We start from the raw sequence: 20,862 nt of genomic DNA on the forward strand, positions 1-20,862 counted from the left end.
AAAATAAAAAAGTTTTATTTAATTCCGAATTTTATCAACAATTTAAGCTTGACGAGCGACAAAGCAAAGAATATGGTATGTATCATTATCAAAAAAGTAATAAATAATGCAAAATACACTCCAGATAAGACTTCCGAATTTTATACATTTGAGATATTTTATCTATTTTCTGAACAATTACCTAAGCAAGCATTCAACTTTTGAAATTTTTCTTAAATGCACACCAGAGGAGACTTAAAATCTGTTTTATCGAAACTGGTTATCTACCTTTGAAATAACAGTGACTTGAAATGATTTATTAAATAGATACTACCTAAAGGTAGCTATTTTAGCCCATGTCTTCTCTATGAGAACAATAGAGTAAAACCATATTTTCCAGCCACCTTTTTCTCTTGGCTACTGTGTGTTACTTTTGAAAATCAATTCATGACTGTTTTCGATCGCAGATGAATAATAAATCATAATCAAGAATGAGTCTTGGGAGCTCGCATGTGTTCAACCTAAAAGCTGTTGGCTCTTCGCTCAGAACTCTGAACTCTCGCCGGAATGCATGCATGTATGTATGTACATTTATTCCTGCCCGTTGTCCATTACATTCGCAAATCCAATTTGAATTTCAACTACGAACCAGGCACACTCCTTTGCTCGTCTGCTCGTCTGCTTGCCTGCTTGCCTAGTGTCCTTGGTCCCTGTCGTCCTGTTCTGTTTTGGCTTAGATTACACACGCATACATGGGATGGATGGATAATACGCATACGCAGCGTGGTACGCATGAAGTGTTGGACACCGGGTTACTTTGGTCGGCAGCTTTCATATTTCAATTTTATCTCTGCCTTGCCACCTCCTGCAGCCCGTTTCCAGCACTTAAACTTAATAAATCACCGGGATGAGACAGAATTTTCGGAAGAGATGGGTGCGAATGAAATGCACTTGTTGCCCATCACTTTATCTATAGCAGTGTGCATTTTTTGTGTGAGTGCGCTAGGGTTTACTTTTCCATAATTGTTTGCCATACATTCGAGTTAGCAGTGCCAGCAATTTTCGGGTTAAGCCAGCTGCTACACGAGCTGAAGCTCGTAAAAAGGATTGCTTTGTGCATAAGCAATGGTGGCACTCATCCTGTCAGTTGAAAGGACATAAATTAGATTCTTCCGGCCACGCATCAATTGCAATGCCGGTCGCTACTGCAATTTCCTGTTTAGGCTGTCAATCGGATGGATTGTTGGCTCCTCGAAAAGATAAGCAGCTAACGACTATCAAAAGAAAATCTTTTTTTTTTTTTTTTGATTCCGGGATCGATGCCATTGATGGATGTGTAGGCGACTTAAGCCCGCTATGGCTTTTATGGCTCGCTATGGATTCAGTTGCTCCTATAGAAAATGGAAATTAAATTAAATTCCTATTCATTTCTGCCAGCCACTTGGCGCTCATTTTTATTTTCAGCGAGGCTTTTTACATTAACATTTCCCTGACGTTGCAGGCAGCTCGACAATCCATATAAATTGTCAATAAAGCGCAAATGAGTCAAATGAAGTTGCATGGTAAAAATGTTAAGCATGCCTCTGTCCACTGCCGTCGAGTGTCCCTCTTCCTTCCGGCGAATGGAAATGGCTGCCGACGACAAAGAATGAATGGTAAAAAAAAAAAAACGGAAAGCGTCCTGCGTGAATGCCGTTGAGCAGAGGGCAAGCCAAAGAATGCCAATGTTGATTGCTCCGGACAAGGACACGACCGGAAAAAGAGCACAATGAATGGCTTAAGGGACAAAGCCACAACACACTATTGCACTTCTGCCGCGCAGCATGTAAACATTGAAGGGAAATTGAATCGATTCTTTAAGCATTATTCTTATTGAAATTAATAAGTAAAGCGACTTAATGCCGCGCTGTATCCTGCTTCTTCCCGCTTATTGCATTGCGTATACGCCGCGTTGTCACCATTCAATATGCGGCACGCCTGTAGCTCTGCTTAAATGCGAATGTGCATGTGCATCCGCGTGTCATTGTGTCTGCATGCCTTTGTGTGCGTGTGTGGAACGCTTCGAGCAATGACTGTAAATGAAAACAACAAACAAGTCCCGGAATGTCTATAACAGCAGCAAAAACGAGCCTTACTAGCTGAATATGCAATACCCTTTAAAATAATCCTTAAAATAAAAAGGTGTGCAAAAAAACATAAGTAATCACACAAAGTAATTTTAAAGAATGTATTCCTCTAATTATCCTTAAAAGTTCCTCACAACGTAAGGAAAAAGTTGTAATATGTAAATCATAGGGTACGTGTCTTAACGCCTGTTGTTATAATGCTCATGGCCGATGTGCCACCCATTTTTGATTCAAAAGACCCATGGGCGTTATTTCACTTTTGAAAGTGTCACAACACCCTGCTGACTAATTATCGATTGCTCTTCAAGTTAAGTAAATATAAAATCAAAAATGTAGCAGTAATTTATGAAAATATTTGTATACTCGATAGACGGTTAATATTTTCAATATTTAAGACATTGTGTGCGTTTATGACCCTTTTATGACCCGCATATGAGTATTCCTCACATTTTCCAATAACTGCAATCAACGGGATTCCGTAGTAAATGGCCGAAGGACTGGGAAATCTCACAAACAACTCTTTTAAGAGTCGATGTCTAACACACATTTTATCGCAAGCCAAGTGTGGGCGTTGCTGTGTCTGGAGCAATTGTTCTACGGATTCCGGCCGGTGTGTGAAATCCTGCATATGACAGACGAGACAGCCAAGTGATGTGACTGTGTTTTACAGATTTAATTGTCTGAACAATTAAATCGAGCCCAGACGGGCACTTATAAATGTGCCAGCTCCCAGGTGGGATCTTCTGGCTTCCTTTGTTCAATTAGTACTATTAGAGTTAGACTATTTCCCTAAACATCCGGTTACTGGGCCACGTAATTACGGCATACTTGAGCCTTTGAGCGACCTAACGAGCTAAGACCTTATTGGATGGAAAGCGAAACAATGGAAGACATTTATAATTAATTCTATTTGCATGTTCGAGCTAAAGGTTGCCGCATCCTTTACGCAAACTTTACAAAAACTTTTCCGGGCACTAACCCAGTGCAGTGCAGCGAAGGGTGGCGAGGTATCAAAACTTTGGCTCTAAACGAGCTGAGTAAATTCGAAGGAAAAATTCAGCGCATCCTTAGGCGCAATCATCCGGCACAAAAGTGAATTCTCCATCATTCTCTTCCCTCTGTCACTTGATCCCTTTGGGTTTTCCGCTTTCGCTAGTGGGTGTGACTATTTTCCAGCTTAGCCCTGTGTGTGTCAGTTCTATCAGCTTGTCTCTGTGGTGGTTGGTGGCAGTTGCCACTGTGCCAACCGCATATCAGCATTGCAAACTATAGCCAAAATCCCCAAAATGGCTCAAAAATATGACTTTTTAATACCCTGCAGTGCAGGAAGCATCCGAAACTAGAAGAAGGATAAACTTTGTCTCTTGCAGTTATAAAATGTTTAAGAAACCATAAACTTTTGCATCTTAATAAACCAATGAAATTAGTTTTTGTTAAGTTTGAGATGCTAATTTAAAAATATATGCATATATTTGATTTACTATATCGTTTCAAGACTTTCCCAAACAACTTGTTATAAACCGCTTCAATAAAATAAATACAAACTTAGTTGTTACCCTTCAAGATTAAATTAAGTGTGGGAACTTCGTTGGAGAAAACTCAATTTGACTGCAGTGAGTTCACACTTCGTTAGTTTTGGCCAAATTTGATTCTGGACGCCAATGGGAGGGGTGAGCGATGGCCACATCTGTTGTCGGCATTATTACCCAGCTCAGTGCTGTTAATGATGCACTGCGACTGGCTGACAGGCAGTTTGGCCATGACACCAACCACATAGTCACTTCCTACTCCTTTCGGCTGCGACCATACACCACTGGAGGGTCCTGGCAATTTATAGTTCGGCCACTTTAATGATTTCAACACTACCGCAGTGCCCGGAGGAGCATGAAATTATTGAAAAAGTCATCTAGGGTACGGTAAAATGGAAGTTTTCTCTCTTTTACCCAGGCATAGCCAATTAATTAGCCAGACAAATTGAACAAGGATACAAAAATGTTATATTTTCAAGTGGTTAAGCTGAAAAACGAAAATATTTCGGTTGAAAATGGAAAGACATGTTCAAGATTAAAATGTGATTTTTGTGCAATAAATTGCAAAGATTTTTGTGGCATACCAAGTGGTAATCTCGAAACATTTCGTACAAATTCTCTCAAATGTTTTTGAATATTGTTTGCTTTAAATGTTCAACAAAAATGCATCAGTAGCAAATGTGGTAGTGCGGCTGTTTGTCCTTGTAAAATCCTTTTTGGGTGCAAATTACATGCGGTAAGCAAGGCGAGCAGAGAAAAAGTATGTTAAACCGTTTTTATGATTGCTTTCGCATTTGAATTTCGTGGCTGTTTTTGATTGCTGAAATTGGCGAGAAAACAACACGCAATTATATCATTTATGTGCAATATGTGGCTGATTCCGTTTTAATTTGCTAATTGGCATCCAACAACCAGGGAATCTCTGAATGTATTTACAATTCAAGTGGATGATATGCAGACAACACCGATGAAATTTATGGATGGATTTATATTATTTAATAGCTTGGAAAAACAGTGCAATTTGTTGAAAACAGTTCAGCTATATTTAATTTCAAAAATTAATCTTAACTCTTCACATAATTTGTATTAGTTCGTTTTTCTACAAGAAAATCTGACCAACAAGGCGACCAAAGTAACGAAAGCACAGCTTAAGGCCAAAATGGATTGGTCAAGGAGGTTTGAAATGTGATGCCCTACATTTCAATAATTGATTTAAGCACGGGTTCATTTTGGGTCACGAGGTCCTTGTTTGACATATTGATAGCCTTGTTTTTGGCAAACATTAATTTATTTATAATTCAAGCAATATTCGCTACGTGTTTGTTTCGCTGGTATATTAAAATTTAAAGGCATTGAAAGTTTTTTAATTTAGCTGCAGTTTTTTTGTGAAAGTTAAAATGATAAAATTACTGAATTTGCTCGTACAGTTGTGTGTATATTAAATTCGTTGAATGGTATGTAAATGTCAGTTTAGTTAGTTGCTTAAAATTATTGTGCCCATAAAAAAGCTAGGTAGATTTTATAATAAATTAAAAATAAAATTAAAATAATGGTGTAAATGGTGTCAGTGCTTAAAGACAAGTATTTAATTAAAGCTACAACCAACAATGCAGTTTCCATTCGACACTGAAAACTTTATTTAGTTGCTACCTACACAATCAACATGTCCGGTGTGTTTCTCGAAAGTAAAATAGTACAATTTGAATTTAATTTGGTGTCGTAAAAAATTATTAGAACTGCAGCGGTGCAAACTAATTTGCATACATGCATGGCGGTCTGTTTGCCAAATGTGGAGGATGTGGCTGGGGAAGGGGCAGTCTATTGTGTCGCCAGTTAATGAGGTTTACAGTTTGCTCCTCGCTGAAATTGCGAACGGTTGCATGCAGCTGGAACTTTTGTTGCCACAACATGGCAGCTCGGAGCACAAAGTAATTCATAACCGAGTCACATTTTAAGGACGACAAATAAATACAATAGTATAGTATGTGTATGTGTATTATTGGAGAAGGTTTCTTTAAGGATGCCCGTGCCATATGCAACGGTTGCACAAAACAAAAGTGTTCAGAGCTGGCCAAAAATTAAATAAATACGTGAAACTTTTCGCTGGCTTTAACCGGATAATCAGCTGCGAACATGGCTTTTCACTCAGCGATTCTAATTGTATGCATTAAAATGAAACTTTTTCCAATTTAACACCCCATCAAGTGGGTGGCTGGGTGATAAAAGTGGAGCTTTTATCTGACAGTTGCCACCTTAACGTTTAATTTGCTCCCAAGCGTTAGTTCAGCTGGAACAAATTTGTTATTTCAGCCAGTTGGTCTGGGAAATTGCTGGAGTAACTATAAGTGGGAAATAAATTAGGTATGAAAATTGAAGCTGTCAATAAACTTCGTTTAACTTGCAAATTTTTCGGCAAATATTTGTAGGACTTAATCCTATTTTCCAGTCAGCAAAGTGCTGGCAAACACAATTAGTTGAGTGCTCAGCATTCCTCAAAGATTTTCGCATTTTTCCGTTGGCCAGAAGTTTGTGCCAAGAACTGCTAAAGTTTCCGGCACACCATTTCTCAGATAAGAACTTATTTTAATGGTTTGATTGTTTCAAATTCTGAAGTGAATTTCATTTGATTTTTGTTACTGGTCGCCCAGTCACGATTTTTGCCATTTCGCTGCACAGATGAAAATACAATTTTCCGCTGGCTGACAACCGACAGCTTAGCATATGCAGACAGACAGTAGTCAAGCTCCGGTGAAATGGGGATTTTTTGTAAATTTGGCATGTGAAATGGTGCGAAAATCCGTCGGGAAGTTATCAACAAAACTGTCCTCTTCGCGCTTTGCGCTCCATTATGAAATAAAAGAAAGCCAGCACATAAAGGTGCTAAAAGGAAACCACAACAGTTTTTTTTTCCAAATTTAAGTTGAGTTTAACCAGACGGTTGAGTAATGCCCAAACAAGGGAGGGATTCAGGGAAGTGGCCACCGAAATAATAAATTACATTGAACGCAATTTTATTGCATACTTGCAGGGGCATTGCAAGATTTCCCCATTGTGTATACAGTTGTGTATAAGATAATAGAATACGGGTTAGATAGAATACAAAAGAAGTATATAGTTTTCCCCCAGCCGTTTCTAAACAATCGATACATTCATGTAAAGTTCTCTTTATGTTCTTCTTTAGGGAGAACATTGAGGATACATTACATTTATTAAGGGGGAACATTACAAATAAAGTCTCACTTTGCAGTGAAATTTAAGAATAAAATTCGATTTAATATACATTTAAATACTATTATTTTGATGGTGGCTGTACGTGTGTGCTGCTTTTTGAGTTTTTATGGGATTCTCCCTGGCTGGGGACTGCAAGCTGACGCCGAAGCCAAGTAAATAAAGGCAATACCAAAAGGAGGCGAGCAGCGAATGGAAACGAGCGGCCGTGAAGAATGGAACCGGAAATGCAACGCATTTCATGGCACTCTGGTTGGAAAAATGCATTTAAGTGGCATATAAATTTCCCGTTCACAACGAACCGCAGACACTCAAAAGCCAGACTCAGACGATGGCTTTGTAGTCTTAAAGTCTCTGAGCAGTGATAAGTGCCAGCTGAAACAATTCGTAAGCAATTCGATTGTACAAATAAAGTCAGTGAGCGCTATATTTCAAATCTTTAAGATGAACAAGAAAGAAATGGCTGAGAATATTGCATTCATGACTTGCGCTCTAATTGAGTTTGGCCATGGCGCGCCAAAAGTAATGAAGTGGCGATGAAGTCACTTTCTATGGTTTCCAAGCAGAAAAAGAAAACTGTGCCAAGACAGCCGAGAAAAGCGAGGAAACTGGCAAGACATCTGCGGCCGAACAGGGCAATTAAAAAATAATTTGCATTACTCTTCTCGGAGAAATGCGAAGGGTTTTGTAATTGGAGAAACTTGGTATAAAGATAATTTAATCGTGATGTATAATTAGGATTTCCACTGGTTTCTATGAACTTCTTAATATTACTATTTCACGGCTAAAATATTTATGAAGATGGCCTGAACTATTGTAGTTTATAAAATATTTCAAATTTCTATTTTATTTCCCACTGACTTACGACTTCTACTTAATAATACAAGAACCGTTCCTATCGTGTTTTATTTTAGCTGACAAACCACTTGGAAACTCAACTAATTTTTGACCCCACCTAGGCAAACACAATCGGGGCAAAAAGGCTTTTATGGTCAACGTCAAGTTGTGGCCACGTTTTTCCATGCATGACCACCAGTCCGCCAACCTGCCATTCCTTCCACTCCTGCCAACTCGATGTCCCGACTTCCGGAGGCGTCGCGCTCTAAAAAAAAACCTGTAACGCGGTGCTGTGTCCTGAGTTAGCGACAAGCGGGGCGGAGCAAAGGGATGATGGCAAGTGCATAAAGCACCGACAGATAGCTTCGATGGGACACCAAGCCAGAACGGAGCCAGTGGCTCAGCGCCATCGATGATAGCGCACAGGCGGTAAACAAAACAAAAGGGCAAACGGAGCGGAGACTAAATAGGGTTAACAAGCGCCACAGAAGGGCGGGCAGACCTAAAATCGAAAGCTTGTTATTTTACTTAATTGCATGGCCAGGATGGCAATTTTCATATTTGTCTAGTGACAGCGAAACAAACAAAAAAAAAAGAGGAGAACTAGAACATTTGGCTAATTCAGAGAGGTTTACTCTACCTCCTTGGTGAGTTGATCGATTAGCTATTGAACCGTGCAGCAAAGCTATGTGGTAAAGTTGGTTTCCTAAAAACAATACATTCTCTTAAATCTTGAGTAAAATACAATATCATTTCTTGCACACTATTTGAAAATAGCAATAAAATAAAACGTTTTTCGAGGTCTCTAATCTATGAGCTCCGCTTCAATCATTTCCGTCAAATTTCACTTGGGGTATTTTGTATTTTTCGTTCGATTGCCGTACCCCCCGACTAAACCAACGCGGCGTATGCGTAATCTCGAACAGCAACAATCGACAAATTGCACAGCGGCAAACAGAAAATTCTCGCTACGTGACACGCAACTCTTTTTGTTTATTTACAGCTCAGTGCAATTTTCATTTGTCAAAGGAGCACATGAAGAGGGAAATGGTAGAGAGTGTCGGGGAAATGTGAAATGTGTTTACCCATGCCACATTAGCAGACAGCATTTAAGGTTTTTCTACCATTTTTTTGTTGTTGTTGTTGTTTGTTTGCTGCTTCGCATTGCCGGAACCAACCACAGTTCATGCTAAATTAATTGCATCGTATGCAGCGTTTGCTGATGGTTTTGCACCCTTTTTGATTTATTCATGATTATTGTGCACTTCATTAAAACAGTGTTAGACTTTGCGGCAATTTCACGTAATATTTTACACAGCAATCTGTTAAATTTGCATCATGCATTTGCGTGCTTAAATATTCACTAGAGGGCAATTGTTTAATTGTGCTCAGATGCTTGTGGTTGTTGGGGTTAACCACTAGATAGAGTACTGGACCCATAAAGTTGTTGGCCAACAACAAACGAATGCTCGTCGCAGTCATAACACTAAAACTTTCGATGCTCTTGGGTTTTTCGCTATCTGGCCCAGGCAGCAGTAAAAGAAATTTATTTATAAACATTAGAAGTGCATGCAGATGCGGATAAAAACAAAATGTTCTGTTGTTTTCTGTGGCGACACATTAAATTGGATATCCTATTTTGCAAAGGATACATGTGTTGCTTTCGTTCTTGTTGGAGAAGAGATGTGCGAAACTCATTAAATTGATATAAGGTTCTAAATAAATTGACTTTCTTATGTGCATGCCTTAGGCATCAAATTTAGTTTATTGCCATGCGGAAAATACACAAAAAGTTCCCAACGAAAATTGCATCCAAAAGGCGCCATCAGCAACAGAAAAATACTTATTTATTTATTATATTTATTTAATGTCTTCAAAGCATTTCCTCCACGGGATTTATTTGGCCCAGTTGTGTGTTCAGAGCAGATGGAAAATCGCCTACGCTTGATTTATGACAAAATGGAAAATTTGAGGTTTCTTTTGCCAACTGTGCGTAGTTTGCTATTAAGACTATTATATATCCTTTTCAAGGATGGGTTTAACACTAACCAATGAGTAGCTATGAATAACGTATATAATTAAAACGTTTAAGCCTGATTAAAAACTGAAATTAAATGTGTTATTTTGTTGCACTTCGATAAACACCTCACATAGCTCAGATAGTAAGTTGGAACTTAGGTAACATCTTTAGAAGCTTCGATTTTTTTTCAGCTGTGGCAGGGCACTTTGCAAATGACATCCATGTCGGCTCACGTGTTTAGTCACAATCTGACGAGGAAGTCTTAGGGATTTTGCACGGCGCATTACCCATATCCTTTTCAAAGGAAGCGTGTGTGCTGAAAGCCCTGACAAGTTTTCCTGTTTTCGCCCTTCAATTTCCCTTTTTAACTCTTACGGGCAAACATTTGTTTTACACTTTGTCCCCATGACTTCTTTTCAAGTTCCATTTTTAGTAAGTTTCCCACTGTTTTTTTTTTTTTTTCGAAAGTTGAATCATCTTGGTTGTTTGGTAACTGCTTTAGATATATCCGATAAAGTTTTTTGTTTGGGTATCTTGGGAACAATACGAGAACTAAATATTTTATTAAGTGATTTTTTACAATGTACATTTAAAAGCCAAAAAATATAAAGATGTAAATAATGGTTTCTCCATTTAGTTTGAAGAGCATAAGTTTGTATTTATTTAAGAGTATTTAAGAATTTGCATAGGCCTTAATAATTCCTTTGCAGCTACCATGTGCGTTTTCAACTTTTCATCATCTTCCTGAAGGAATTAATTCGAGCAGAGTGGAAATGGTTATTTGACTAATTGTTTTTGCAAGAATCCACGTTGACAACTTGGGGAAAAGTTTTGTGTCATAAGTTGGAAAAAGTTCGTAATACGAGTGGCGAAGACAAAAATCCAAACTAATTGTTGGGGCTAAAGGAAATCCCAATTAATCGGGTCAGTTGCCGCATTTCTCGTTGCTCATATTTCAGTGTTTTAGCATTCAGGTGCTGTTAACTGTTAACAGGTTTTGGCTTTTAGACCAACTGCTGCGAACACGTGAGCATGGCCTAATAGGTGTGAGGTGGCTGTCTGCGTGTTGGTTAGCCTCACATGTACTCAACTTTTTGTGGCTGACTGCGCTGCACGTGTGTGCGTAAAGCCAAAAATGTCGAACAACTGGCAACAGAAGCAAAAAGTTTTTAATTCATCTGCAAGTCTCACGTAAAACTGTATAAAAACAGGGGGAAATGTTCAGTTTTTAAGCCATGCAAATTCTAATTGGGAACGGGTAATTTGATTGTTTTGTAAATGAAAATGCGCTTAAGGATTAAACACGGCGATTTTATAATCCCAAATAGATTTTCATTTGAAATCGATTCGATGCTGATTCGATTTTTGTTTAGCCTGCCGTCTAAGCTCAATCGGTCGTATGATGGCTAATTGCCTGTGCACTTTGCAGCCGGCCCTTCTCGCACACCACTTCCTTGTGAGCCACATTTGCATGTGGAGCTTGAATCCATTTGGCTTCGCAGTGCCCACCTTGAGAGTGGGCTACCCCGCGCTGGAAATGGCAATCAAAATTTTCCATCTGCCTGCCAATCCGTGCGATTTCGCATCAAGGTTACACTCCGACTTTGTTTTCATTTCCTGCTTGCGAATAAATAAACGAATTTCCGGGAAAGCTCCCAAAAATGCACTTTTGTTATGATGTTTTGTTTAGATTTCGGGTTCATGGAGGAGAACATAGAAGGAGCATTGTTGAAACACACTTTCGTTTAAGTTTTTGGCAAAATAAATTCCTCGAAATAGCCACATTAATCGCTGGCTGTTTCGCTTACCGTTGAGAATAAATGCCAGCATATGCAAATTTATGTTCCTGTTCTGTCAATTTGTTAGTTAAATTTTGTCTTGTTGTGATGAAAGAGCCCTCTGCGTCGGCAGAATTAACAATAAAAATGGCAGCCATAAAAGCGAAGTCTCGACTGGGACTGCTTCCAATGGGAGCACAAATTTGTGGAGCCAAAAACTAGTTTTAAACCAAAGAAATTGCGTGAAATATGATTTACGATCCGCTTAATGTTAGATGATTTAGGTCTTTCGTTTTTTCTCGCTTCCACAGCAAAATATCACACATTCTGGTGGAATTTTTTTCTGGTCTAGAAACATTTTAATTGTTCTTTTTTAGCTGCCCGTAGTTGTATATATCTTGGCAGCAGCTGGCTCTACAGACATGTGCCAACAGCCAAGAGCCAACCGGCAATTGCCAAGAAGGAAGCAGCCTTAAATTGCAGCTAAAAGCCACCGAAAAAGAAGACGTCCACTGCATGGCAATGAGAGAAAAAGCCAAGAACATTTCGTTTAAGGAAGAACATCTCAAGTTTTTGAAGACAGTTTTAAAATGGAAGAGACGTGATTTAAAAAACATTGTTACGCTTCAACTGTGCTGTTTTAATAGCTTAACAAATATTAATGCTCACTAAAATGTCCAATGCATTCAACATTTTCTATCATTATTGTGATGAGAAATAATTTCTTTTCAAAGAAAGTATGTCGGCTAAATTTTGCACAGACTGAATTCATATTTTTTCATATTTATAGTACATATACAATTTTGATTCAATTTTTTTACACGTTTGCCTTAATTTATAAATGCCATAAGAATGGATTTTTTTCATGGACTAAAGATAGAAAAAGGTCTGAAAAAACTACACTTTGCAGGTGAAATTTTCCATCTTTCACCCCACATTGTTCACACAATTGCCGATCATTTATCAAATGGTGCAGCTTTAACTTGTCAGAAGGACCATCACTGTCCGTGCCATATGCCGCAAATTATTCATTATATTGGTCTTATAATTTGATTTATTTCAGAATTTTTATTTGCATTGTTGTATAAATCCATAAATCATTACATTCACTTTCGATTAGTTTCGCGTCGATTTTGTTCCACTTTCACTTTATATGTCGATTTCCGTTTCCGGTTTCGTCCGCCTTTGGTGTTCACTTAACGGTTTATCACCGGCTTCTGGCGCCTTTTCGCAATGGCACGAGTCGATTTTGTTCGTTCTCGATTCGAAGTCGAACTTTCGAATTAATGTGCAACCGGCATTTTGGCCAAGAAACAGCTGACGGGCAAGCTGCACGTGGCACGGCCCCAAAGCTTTCTCAGTGTGTGGGCGGTGTGGACCGAATTGTTTATGTTTAGCCCGAGCGAGGTGTGTCTTGTAAATTTGTGAAATTTTCATACATTTACTAACAACTGGGTCGTGTTTAAGGACACGTTGGTATATAAACATTTATCTTATCAACCTAACATTTTAGTAATGTATATACCTTTAAATATTTAAAATATTATTTCGTTTTATGATAGAACAATAACGTAGGTGATGAAACGCATTTTTGTTCTGTTCCCATCTTAAACTGCATAATTGTTAGCAATGCAAAAGCTACATTAGTAAAGTTTGCTCGCCCGATGCACTTGCTGAACGGTTGTTGTCTCGGCTAAGCCGTTGGTGAAACTACTCTGTTAACAACAGCCATGTTAAGTTGACAGCAAATCTCTCTGTTACTTACTTGCATGTTTATTGCCAATTTCTCGGCGCATTTCCTCCGTGCGATTTGTCAAGTTGGGCTCAAGTGGAAACTGGGCGAATGTCATGTTCTCGTTACGCATTTGTTTTCCCAGGGATTTCATCATGAGAAAGCAGGTGTGCATTCCGGCCACACTTCGCTGGCCATCCCGTTCATAGTAGAAGATGGAATGCGACCAGTTGTGTCTGCCGGAAGACTTGATAAGCTGGTAAGGCTTAGAATAGCAAATTTATGGCACTTACCGCTTCATCACGTTTATGGTCAGCTCGGAAATCGTCTCGAAACTCAGCATTCCCGTGCGCAACAGCATATAGAACTCGTCATTGCAATCGGTTTTCTTCTGCTCAAAGTCATAGGTGGAACCTCCAACTGATATGAGTGGGGTGCCCTGGCTATTGAAATACTTGGTAATCCGGCTTACTGCAGCTGCAAGGGATTAAAAAAACATGGAAATTATTTAATTAAAAAATAAATCGTATTACAAAATATAAATCGGATGCTCTTGGAATAGCTTCTATAAACTCACCCAAGGAATAATCGCAGACGGGTCCAAAGATCACCTGGGCGCACTGTTTGATAATGCCATCCATGGCCTTAATCACGCCGAGGGAGGCATCACACTTGGTATCGTGGGCCAGCCACTCGAAATCGATGTGCGAAGGAATCAAGGACTTGGACCGGATCTGCTGCTCGGCCACTTTAAGGATTGGTAGGACACGCGGTAGGGATGCCTGGTACATATTATCATCGGGCAGAAGGACTAATGCCCGAATGGTGCAGTTTCTGCCATTCGCATCGCAAATAGCCTCACAATCGCGGGCTGGCTCCTCGCGGCAAGTGGCCACACAATCCTTGGGGCCAAAAACCAGGCCAACAAGCAGTAGGACAAGGAGCATTGGGAACAGGCGAGTGCGTTTGCTAATTTGAAAACTGTTGACAATTTCTCGTGGAACTGGTACTTCAATCAAATCGAGTGATGCGGGTCTGCGTCTGGCGCTTTCAGTGTCATTTTGTTTACCAATTTGTCTCTGTGAATTGGTTTGGCTAATTTGCATAGTCGCAGCGATTCTCTATCAAACTACTGCTCGGTGATTGCGGTCTCTATATTTCAGCGCCTCTGTGTGTTCGCCGGAGAACTCTGGAGTAATTAAGTTGCTTTGATTGTGCGCATAATTGAGCCAAAGTTTGGCCGACGCTGCATGTTGCCTTTGCCGTCGAAGTGCCTCCAGCTGCGACTGCAAATGGTGCGAATCAAGATATTGAAGTCATTAGCAGCTCCCTCGATTCCTGCTGCTCAGGAATACATAAATTATTGAAGTTTTAATGCGCTGCCCTTGGGGGCGATGTGTAAGTGCCATATGGAGAAATGAAATGAGCTTGTGCTTTAAAGTGGAATGTTGAGTGGTTGAAAGGAAGTTTTCCAGGGAATATGCACTTCTTATTAACCCTTTATCTTAAAATTCAATTATTAAATAATTTTGGCCTCTACCAAATCTTAAGATCCCTAGTCGTAAATATTGAAGCTTCCCAGTCGTAAATTTTTTGTTCGCTCCACTTATCACTGTCTCAATTAGATACGCAATTTAATGATAATAAGGAAATAACAAACTTTATCTTTCATTGAACTGCATTGCCTCTCAGTGTCTCTAAAAGTAAACAGCACCTGAATTTCAGAACATCGCCCTACACACACACATTTATAAACATTTTTATTTACGATTCCAACCATAACAGTGCCCTAACAACATTATTTTTTTGTATGGGAGGTGGGTTTTATGGTTCGCAGGTGTGACTCACTGCTTCTGGTGCCCAATTATTTGCTCAATTCCCGTCGAAGCTGATGCATTAGATAGTGAGCATGAAACCTGTGTTGTTTATGGCAATTTCCCTGGATTGCTGTGAATTGCATGGAGCGCCTTGATAAGGACCTAACGAATAGGGTGGACTATTCATGGAAATCTCCCACCAATGGGCCACTTGAGCGACATTAAGTTTCGGCGTCACAAAAGATTCCTGTGAAATCTATTTAAAACGTCATCAAGGTGGCAAACTAACCGAAAAACAAGCTACAGCTACAAAAAAAAAAACGTGTCAAATGGTAGTCAACATGCTGCCAAGTCTAGTTAAACGTTCGGTGATTCCTAATCTAATCGCGACAAGCGGGGAACTAACTTATGATTGCTGAGTATCGGAGTGAGTTGTGTTAGTTAGTCATGCGGATTGGAACAAATTGTGAATGCTAAGAACTTTTCTTGGAATGAACTTTGGCACTGGAAGATTATGGTGCTGAGATCATTTATTATTAAACTTATCTAAATAGTAGATAACAGCAATCGGGTTTTAATTTATATATGGTTTTCATTTCGAGAATAATCATTAGTAATCATCGAGTTAAGTTAAAAAACAAGTCGGTGCAGGACAAATATCTACATTAATTGGTAGATTACGGAATTGCATTAATATGTATATTAAAAGGACCACCAGAGGCAGTAAACTATTTTCGTATTTACCCCGGGGCCAGACAAGAACATTTTATCTCTTTTCCGATAAAGCGCCGTGTGTAGGCTGAACTTGAGATTGCGTATACGCCCGATTGTTCAACTTCGATGGTGCGTGGAAAACCCCAGCGCGAATGGGGAGCGACCTGATGATGATGATGATGGAACGGGGAAGCCGCCGGGCCAATCGCTTTGCAAACACGGCGGAACTCCAATCCAACATTCGCGGGCAATCGGAGCTGTCGGCAATTAATAAGAATTCATCACCCGGTCGATGACAATCCAAAAAATGGAATGCCAAATGCCAGCGAGCGATATGAGGACTCTGTGTGGGTCATGTGATATCGACGATCGTTGCATGGTTAAATCGAAGGAGACTCGTTTCATTGGCCAACCGATCCGCACTCCGCACTCTGGGCTACCAGTTCTATTCAACATCAATCATACTGAAGCACACTATTTGCATTGATAGAAGGCCCAGAAATAGAAGCCGGGTAAATATTTTTGCAGCGAATCGAAATAAGTTTATTAACAAATTGGCTTGGACATCATCGGCGGTCTTATCAGTTTCAGGCGCAGGTCTTCAGTCGAACGTCAGTTTATTTATAGCTGCGGAGCGCTGAGCACTGACTGATTAAGATCGCCGAACGCGGCGGGCGTTCGAATCAATCATGTCCCGACTGCGGAGCAGTCTTTCCAACTTTTTGCCACTCACGGTGCTTTTCGCCGCTTTGCTTTTGGCCCGGAGCCTGGCCAAATCGTAAGCCCATCGGGCGTGCTAAGCCCCGCACTCAGACACACATGGGCGTCGTCCGTGTTGCCGTGTTTTTTATTCATGCTCTTCTGTCTCCGCTTTATCAGGCACTCAACGTGTAAAGCAAACAAGTCTAAATCGATGTGATTTCGGGGTTTTGCATGCCCTGCCTGTAACTGTGAGCCGCAAAACAAACTCGTTGACCACCAAAATTCTTCACTGAACATTTGCAATGTGCACAGTGTTTAGGGGATTTGTTTATGTGGAGAGCACTCTAATACTGGTGAAATTAAATAAATAGTTACATATTTCGAAATTTTGCTACAAATAGAATTGAAATATTTGGGATAAACATATTTTTATCAAGCAAGGCATAAAGACAATCTTAAAACACGTAAATAATACACTTTAAGTTACATCCCCTTTCCATCTCGGCTTTAATTTATTCTAGTTGAAAATTTAGGAAATTGTAGTTTAAAGACATATCGATTTATTTTATAGACATTAAGCCAACTTTGTGTTTACCAAGAGAAAAGAAATTCAAGAAAGCGGAGGATGAAAAACTCTCGTTTACAATCTCTATATGGTACAAAAATAATGTCAAAGTGTTTGCAAGTTTCTGATGGTTTATGGCATAATAATAATGTCAAAAAGTTTGCAAGATTTCGTACGAAGCTGTGCCAATTGAAATCGAATTTATTTTTTCAAACCAAGACCAGAACTTAAATTTCATTATTGAAGTTTTTCGTGGTGCGAAAGCAGAAAACAGTTGAAGTTTTTAAAATCGAATTTAGGGAAAGTTAAGTAGAAACAAGAACTTAAACCGATGATTTTTACATTGTTACGTCACTTGCGTTTTCACTCAGCCTTTGACCAAACGCAATTTCTATATATATCTGAAGCTCGTCAATGTCATTAATGATTAAGTGCAAATAGTAAACCATAACAACTTACACACCGATTAGACCACTTCAATCCGAAGCTACTTCAGAAATTTTATGTTCAATAACAATCAGTGAATCAATCGGTGTATTTTATTGCGAATATATAACCTTTGCCAAATAGACAAGGCAGTCGAATGGAAATGAACCGCGAACGCCGTCGGAAGACAAACCGTCTACGAGTATGGGTATTTTAAGTCTATTTATAGGCGTTTGTTTATTTTTAATGTACAATCAAGCCGCTTTTCTGCCGTCTGCCTGACCTGCTCGATAAGATTACGGAAAAGTCCATAATAAACAGATACTCCTACGCCATATTCAGTGGGCGAATCCGTTTGGAGACATCAGTTGCCAACCCCATTTTAATATCTAACGATAGCCTCGCTTTTGAATTCGAAAATATAAATCGGTTTTAGATCTCCAACATTTGCATGAAACTTAAATGTCCATTTGTCATCAGCTAATTCGAAAGGATTAAGCCATGCTAAATTTATATTATTTATGCATTTTTAATACTGCCCCGATTTCGATTAAATTTAGACTGTCACATCGGTTAAGTGAGCAAGGTAAAATTAAAAATAAATCAGGATTCCAGGGAATTAGTACCTTTCTTTGACCCCTGCTTTATTGTCTAGACAATAAATAAAGTGAATAAGCTTGAACTCTGACACCATCAATGTTTATGGCGAAATGCCCTACGTTTTGTGTAAATATCCTTGCAGCCAAACAACGAACATGTGCTGGCATCCATGGCACGTGTGTTAAATTCCCGGAATCAGTGCCGTCCACCGCCTGCAGTTTAATGAAACGTAATTAAATCGGGGCATTAATGGATTTAAATAATTTTGAACGAATTTAAGAGACGGGTCCAGTGTGACGCCACGCAGCTGTTATTCGAGTCTTTCAATTCTGGCTCCCACAAAATTTGCCACTTTAAGGATAAGAAGTGAAACTTGGAAAAAGCACTCAAAAATCAAAGCATTGGAGGGCATAATTAAGTTTACAAACTTCACTTCTCACCACATATCGTCCCAACAATTTAGAAACTAACGGAAACTAGTTCAGAACTTTGCCAACGAAAACAAAAAAAAATAAATAAAACAATCGCCAAAAGCATTTGGGTGGGGAAAGTTTGGTCTATTCTGTTAGCCTAACCCTTTTACAAAAACATGGTCATATTTGTTCGGGTGTTGGCTTACCAATTGATTAATGAATATTTACGTTATCGTGCGGCTATAGCTAATGCACATATGCCACACGGAGGTGTGACCACTAGATTTTGCCCTGCCCTTGCCAGCATTATGTATACGCAGTGTGGTGTTTGATTTACTAAGTGCTGCCTACTTCACAGCATCGCAGCATGGGGTGCTTGGCAAATAGTGTTGAAAATATATGCTAAGCATGGCTCACAAGTCACAAGTTGCTGAAAGAAAACGCCATTGGAAGGAGCCACTAGTCGCAAAAATGTGCGCAACGAAAAGAGAGCCGGATAATTGAGATTTTCGTACAGCGAGAAAATTGAATTTTCTGACCATGACAACGAAAATGTTTTCTTGATTTACTTATGTTTCTCTTAAAGAAGGTCATTCTGAAGTAATAAACCAAGTGCTATTTAGACTGCGTTCATTTTATCGTAATGTCTTAATCTTTTTCGCTACCCTATTTAGCATGAATAGTTGGTTTTTTTTTGTTTAATGCTTTTATGGGATTTTGAAGCTGACACCTTTTGGCTCTTAATCCAATCAGATATTCATAGTTTTCATCGCATAACCAGTAAGGTTAACTTTTAAAGCCCCCAGGCAGTAAATTCCATTTTGTGCTGCTGCAGAAATCCCCATTCAGCGAAGCTGAAAAGAATCCGCTTCAATGATTTATGCAAATTCAATAATAACAGCATCCGATGTGTGGCACAAAGTCAATGTGGGCCTTTTACCCCTTCCTGATTACCAAGTTACTTTGTCTATTCCCACAGCCCGAGGAGAATTTACATCTAGGTATTTTATTTTAATTTCGCAACTAGGGGGTTAGGAACTTTGCGTTATTTTCCCTAGGGGCAAATGCCGTTTTGCAATCATTTGCTTTTATCATCACAAGACGAAGGGGGTGGCGAGTGGGTATGGTGTGAGGAAGTGAATTTGCATGAAATATTGCTGATGGGCGTGTCTAATCCGGAGCAGGAGCCTCTCTTCGCAACAAAATGTTGGGTAAGAGCTTATAAAGACTTGTCGATGAATGTCCGGAATGCTTGTGACATGCTTCAGAGGAAAGTATTTGCTCTAGCTGCCAGCTCACCTCTTTCTTTGTCGCAAAAATTTCAAACGCTTTAGATATTTTTCTCAATTTGTTCCCGTTTTATGAACTATGAGAACTATTCATGGGTTTTCAAAGATCGTTCAATCGGTTTTGCCAGTATATTCACATTTATTTTATATGTGTACGCTTGAGGGGAAACAAGTTTGCACAACACAAAAACACACAATCACAGAGGCGCATGAAAAATATTATATTTTGCAGTGGACGGCAGGAGAATCCAAAAAATATATCACCATATATATTGCGCGAGGTTTTGCCGTCAAAAAAGAATTTCTCGCCCACTTCGGTACGCGCGCGTTGCCGGAATTGAACTGAAATTCGCGGTCGCTTTGGTAAACTGTTCACTTTGTTATTTTTTGTTCTTCATTATTGGCCAAACTATGGAAAAGCTCGTCGAAGGCGTTTTGGTGGCACATTTCACCAACGCCTCGAACATTTCACCAATGATAAGGAGACAGTCCGATAACAGCTGGACATAACAGCGGCGCTGTTAGCTCGGCACGCTCTGTTATCTGAAGTCGAAGTCAATTGGCTGATGGATTGAAAATCTTCGCCATAAAACGCCCCCAAATTAGAGCGAACATTCCAGTCTTTAAGATCTAAAAAATATATACTCAAGCAAACTATTACTGTACACTTTTGCAAAAGCACACTTAACAATTCCTTTGTTCTATTTTGTAATTTTTGCAGCGCCTTCCTTCCAAACGCGCTTTTTCATATGCAAATGCTCTCATGGCGTATACGCAATGTCACCATGCACATTGTTTGCCAGCTCACGCATTTCGGCTAAAACAGCAGCAGTTTTTCCCATTTTCCGCACTCGCCACCCCAGGCCCCCTTATGAGCATTTAGATCCACTGAAATTAATAGCATTTTCAACGCGGTCGCAGCTGAGCGATGTTTGCAATTGTTTGCCCAACTTTTAGTGGGAGCTGTGGTGGTGGAACATCATGTGCGGAAATGGTTTTCAAGTGTGCTTAAATGCTTTCTGCGTTGTCCTAGTTATGAGTGAGTGGACAATTATTTTAATTATGATTTCATGTGGACTGACAAACCGAAACAATCGAGATACTCTA

General features: G+C 39.5%; 1 protein-coding gene across 1 annotated transcript; it reads right to left on the reverse strand.

The window, feature by feature from the left end:
• Nucleotides 1-13,254: 13,254 nt before the first annotated feature.
• CG14877 (uncharacterized protein) lies at nt 13,255-20,139 on the reverse strand (the record flags this gene model as incomplete). Its single annotated transcript, NM_142250.2, has 4 exons — nt 19,766-20,139; nt 13,807-14,515; nt 13,523-13,706; nt 13,255-13,465 (listed from the first exon to the last, which is right to left on the reverse strand). Exons 2-4 carry the CDS (start codon nt 14,174-14,176, stop codon nt 13,255-13,257), a joined length of 765 nt encoding a protein of 254 aa, NP_650507.1. The 5' UTR covers nt 14,177-14,515; nt 19,766-20,139.
• Between the last annotated feature and the right edge of the window lie 723 nt (nt 20,140-20,862).

Source organism: Drosophila melanogaster, chromosome 3R (assembly GCF_000001215.4).
Source record: "Drosophila melanogaster chromosome 3R".
NCBI lineage: Eukaryota > Metazoa > Arthropoda > Insecta > Diptera > Drosophilidae > Drosophila > Drosophila melanogaster.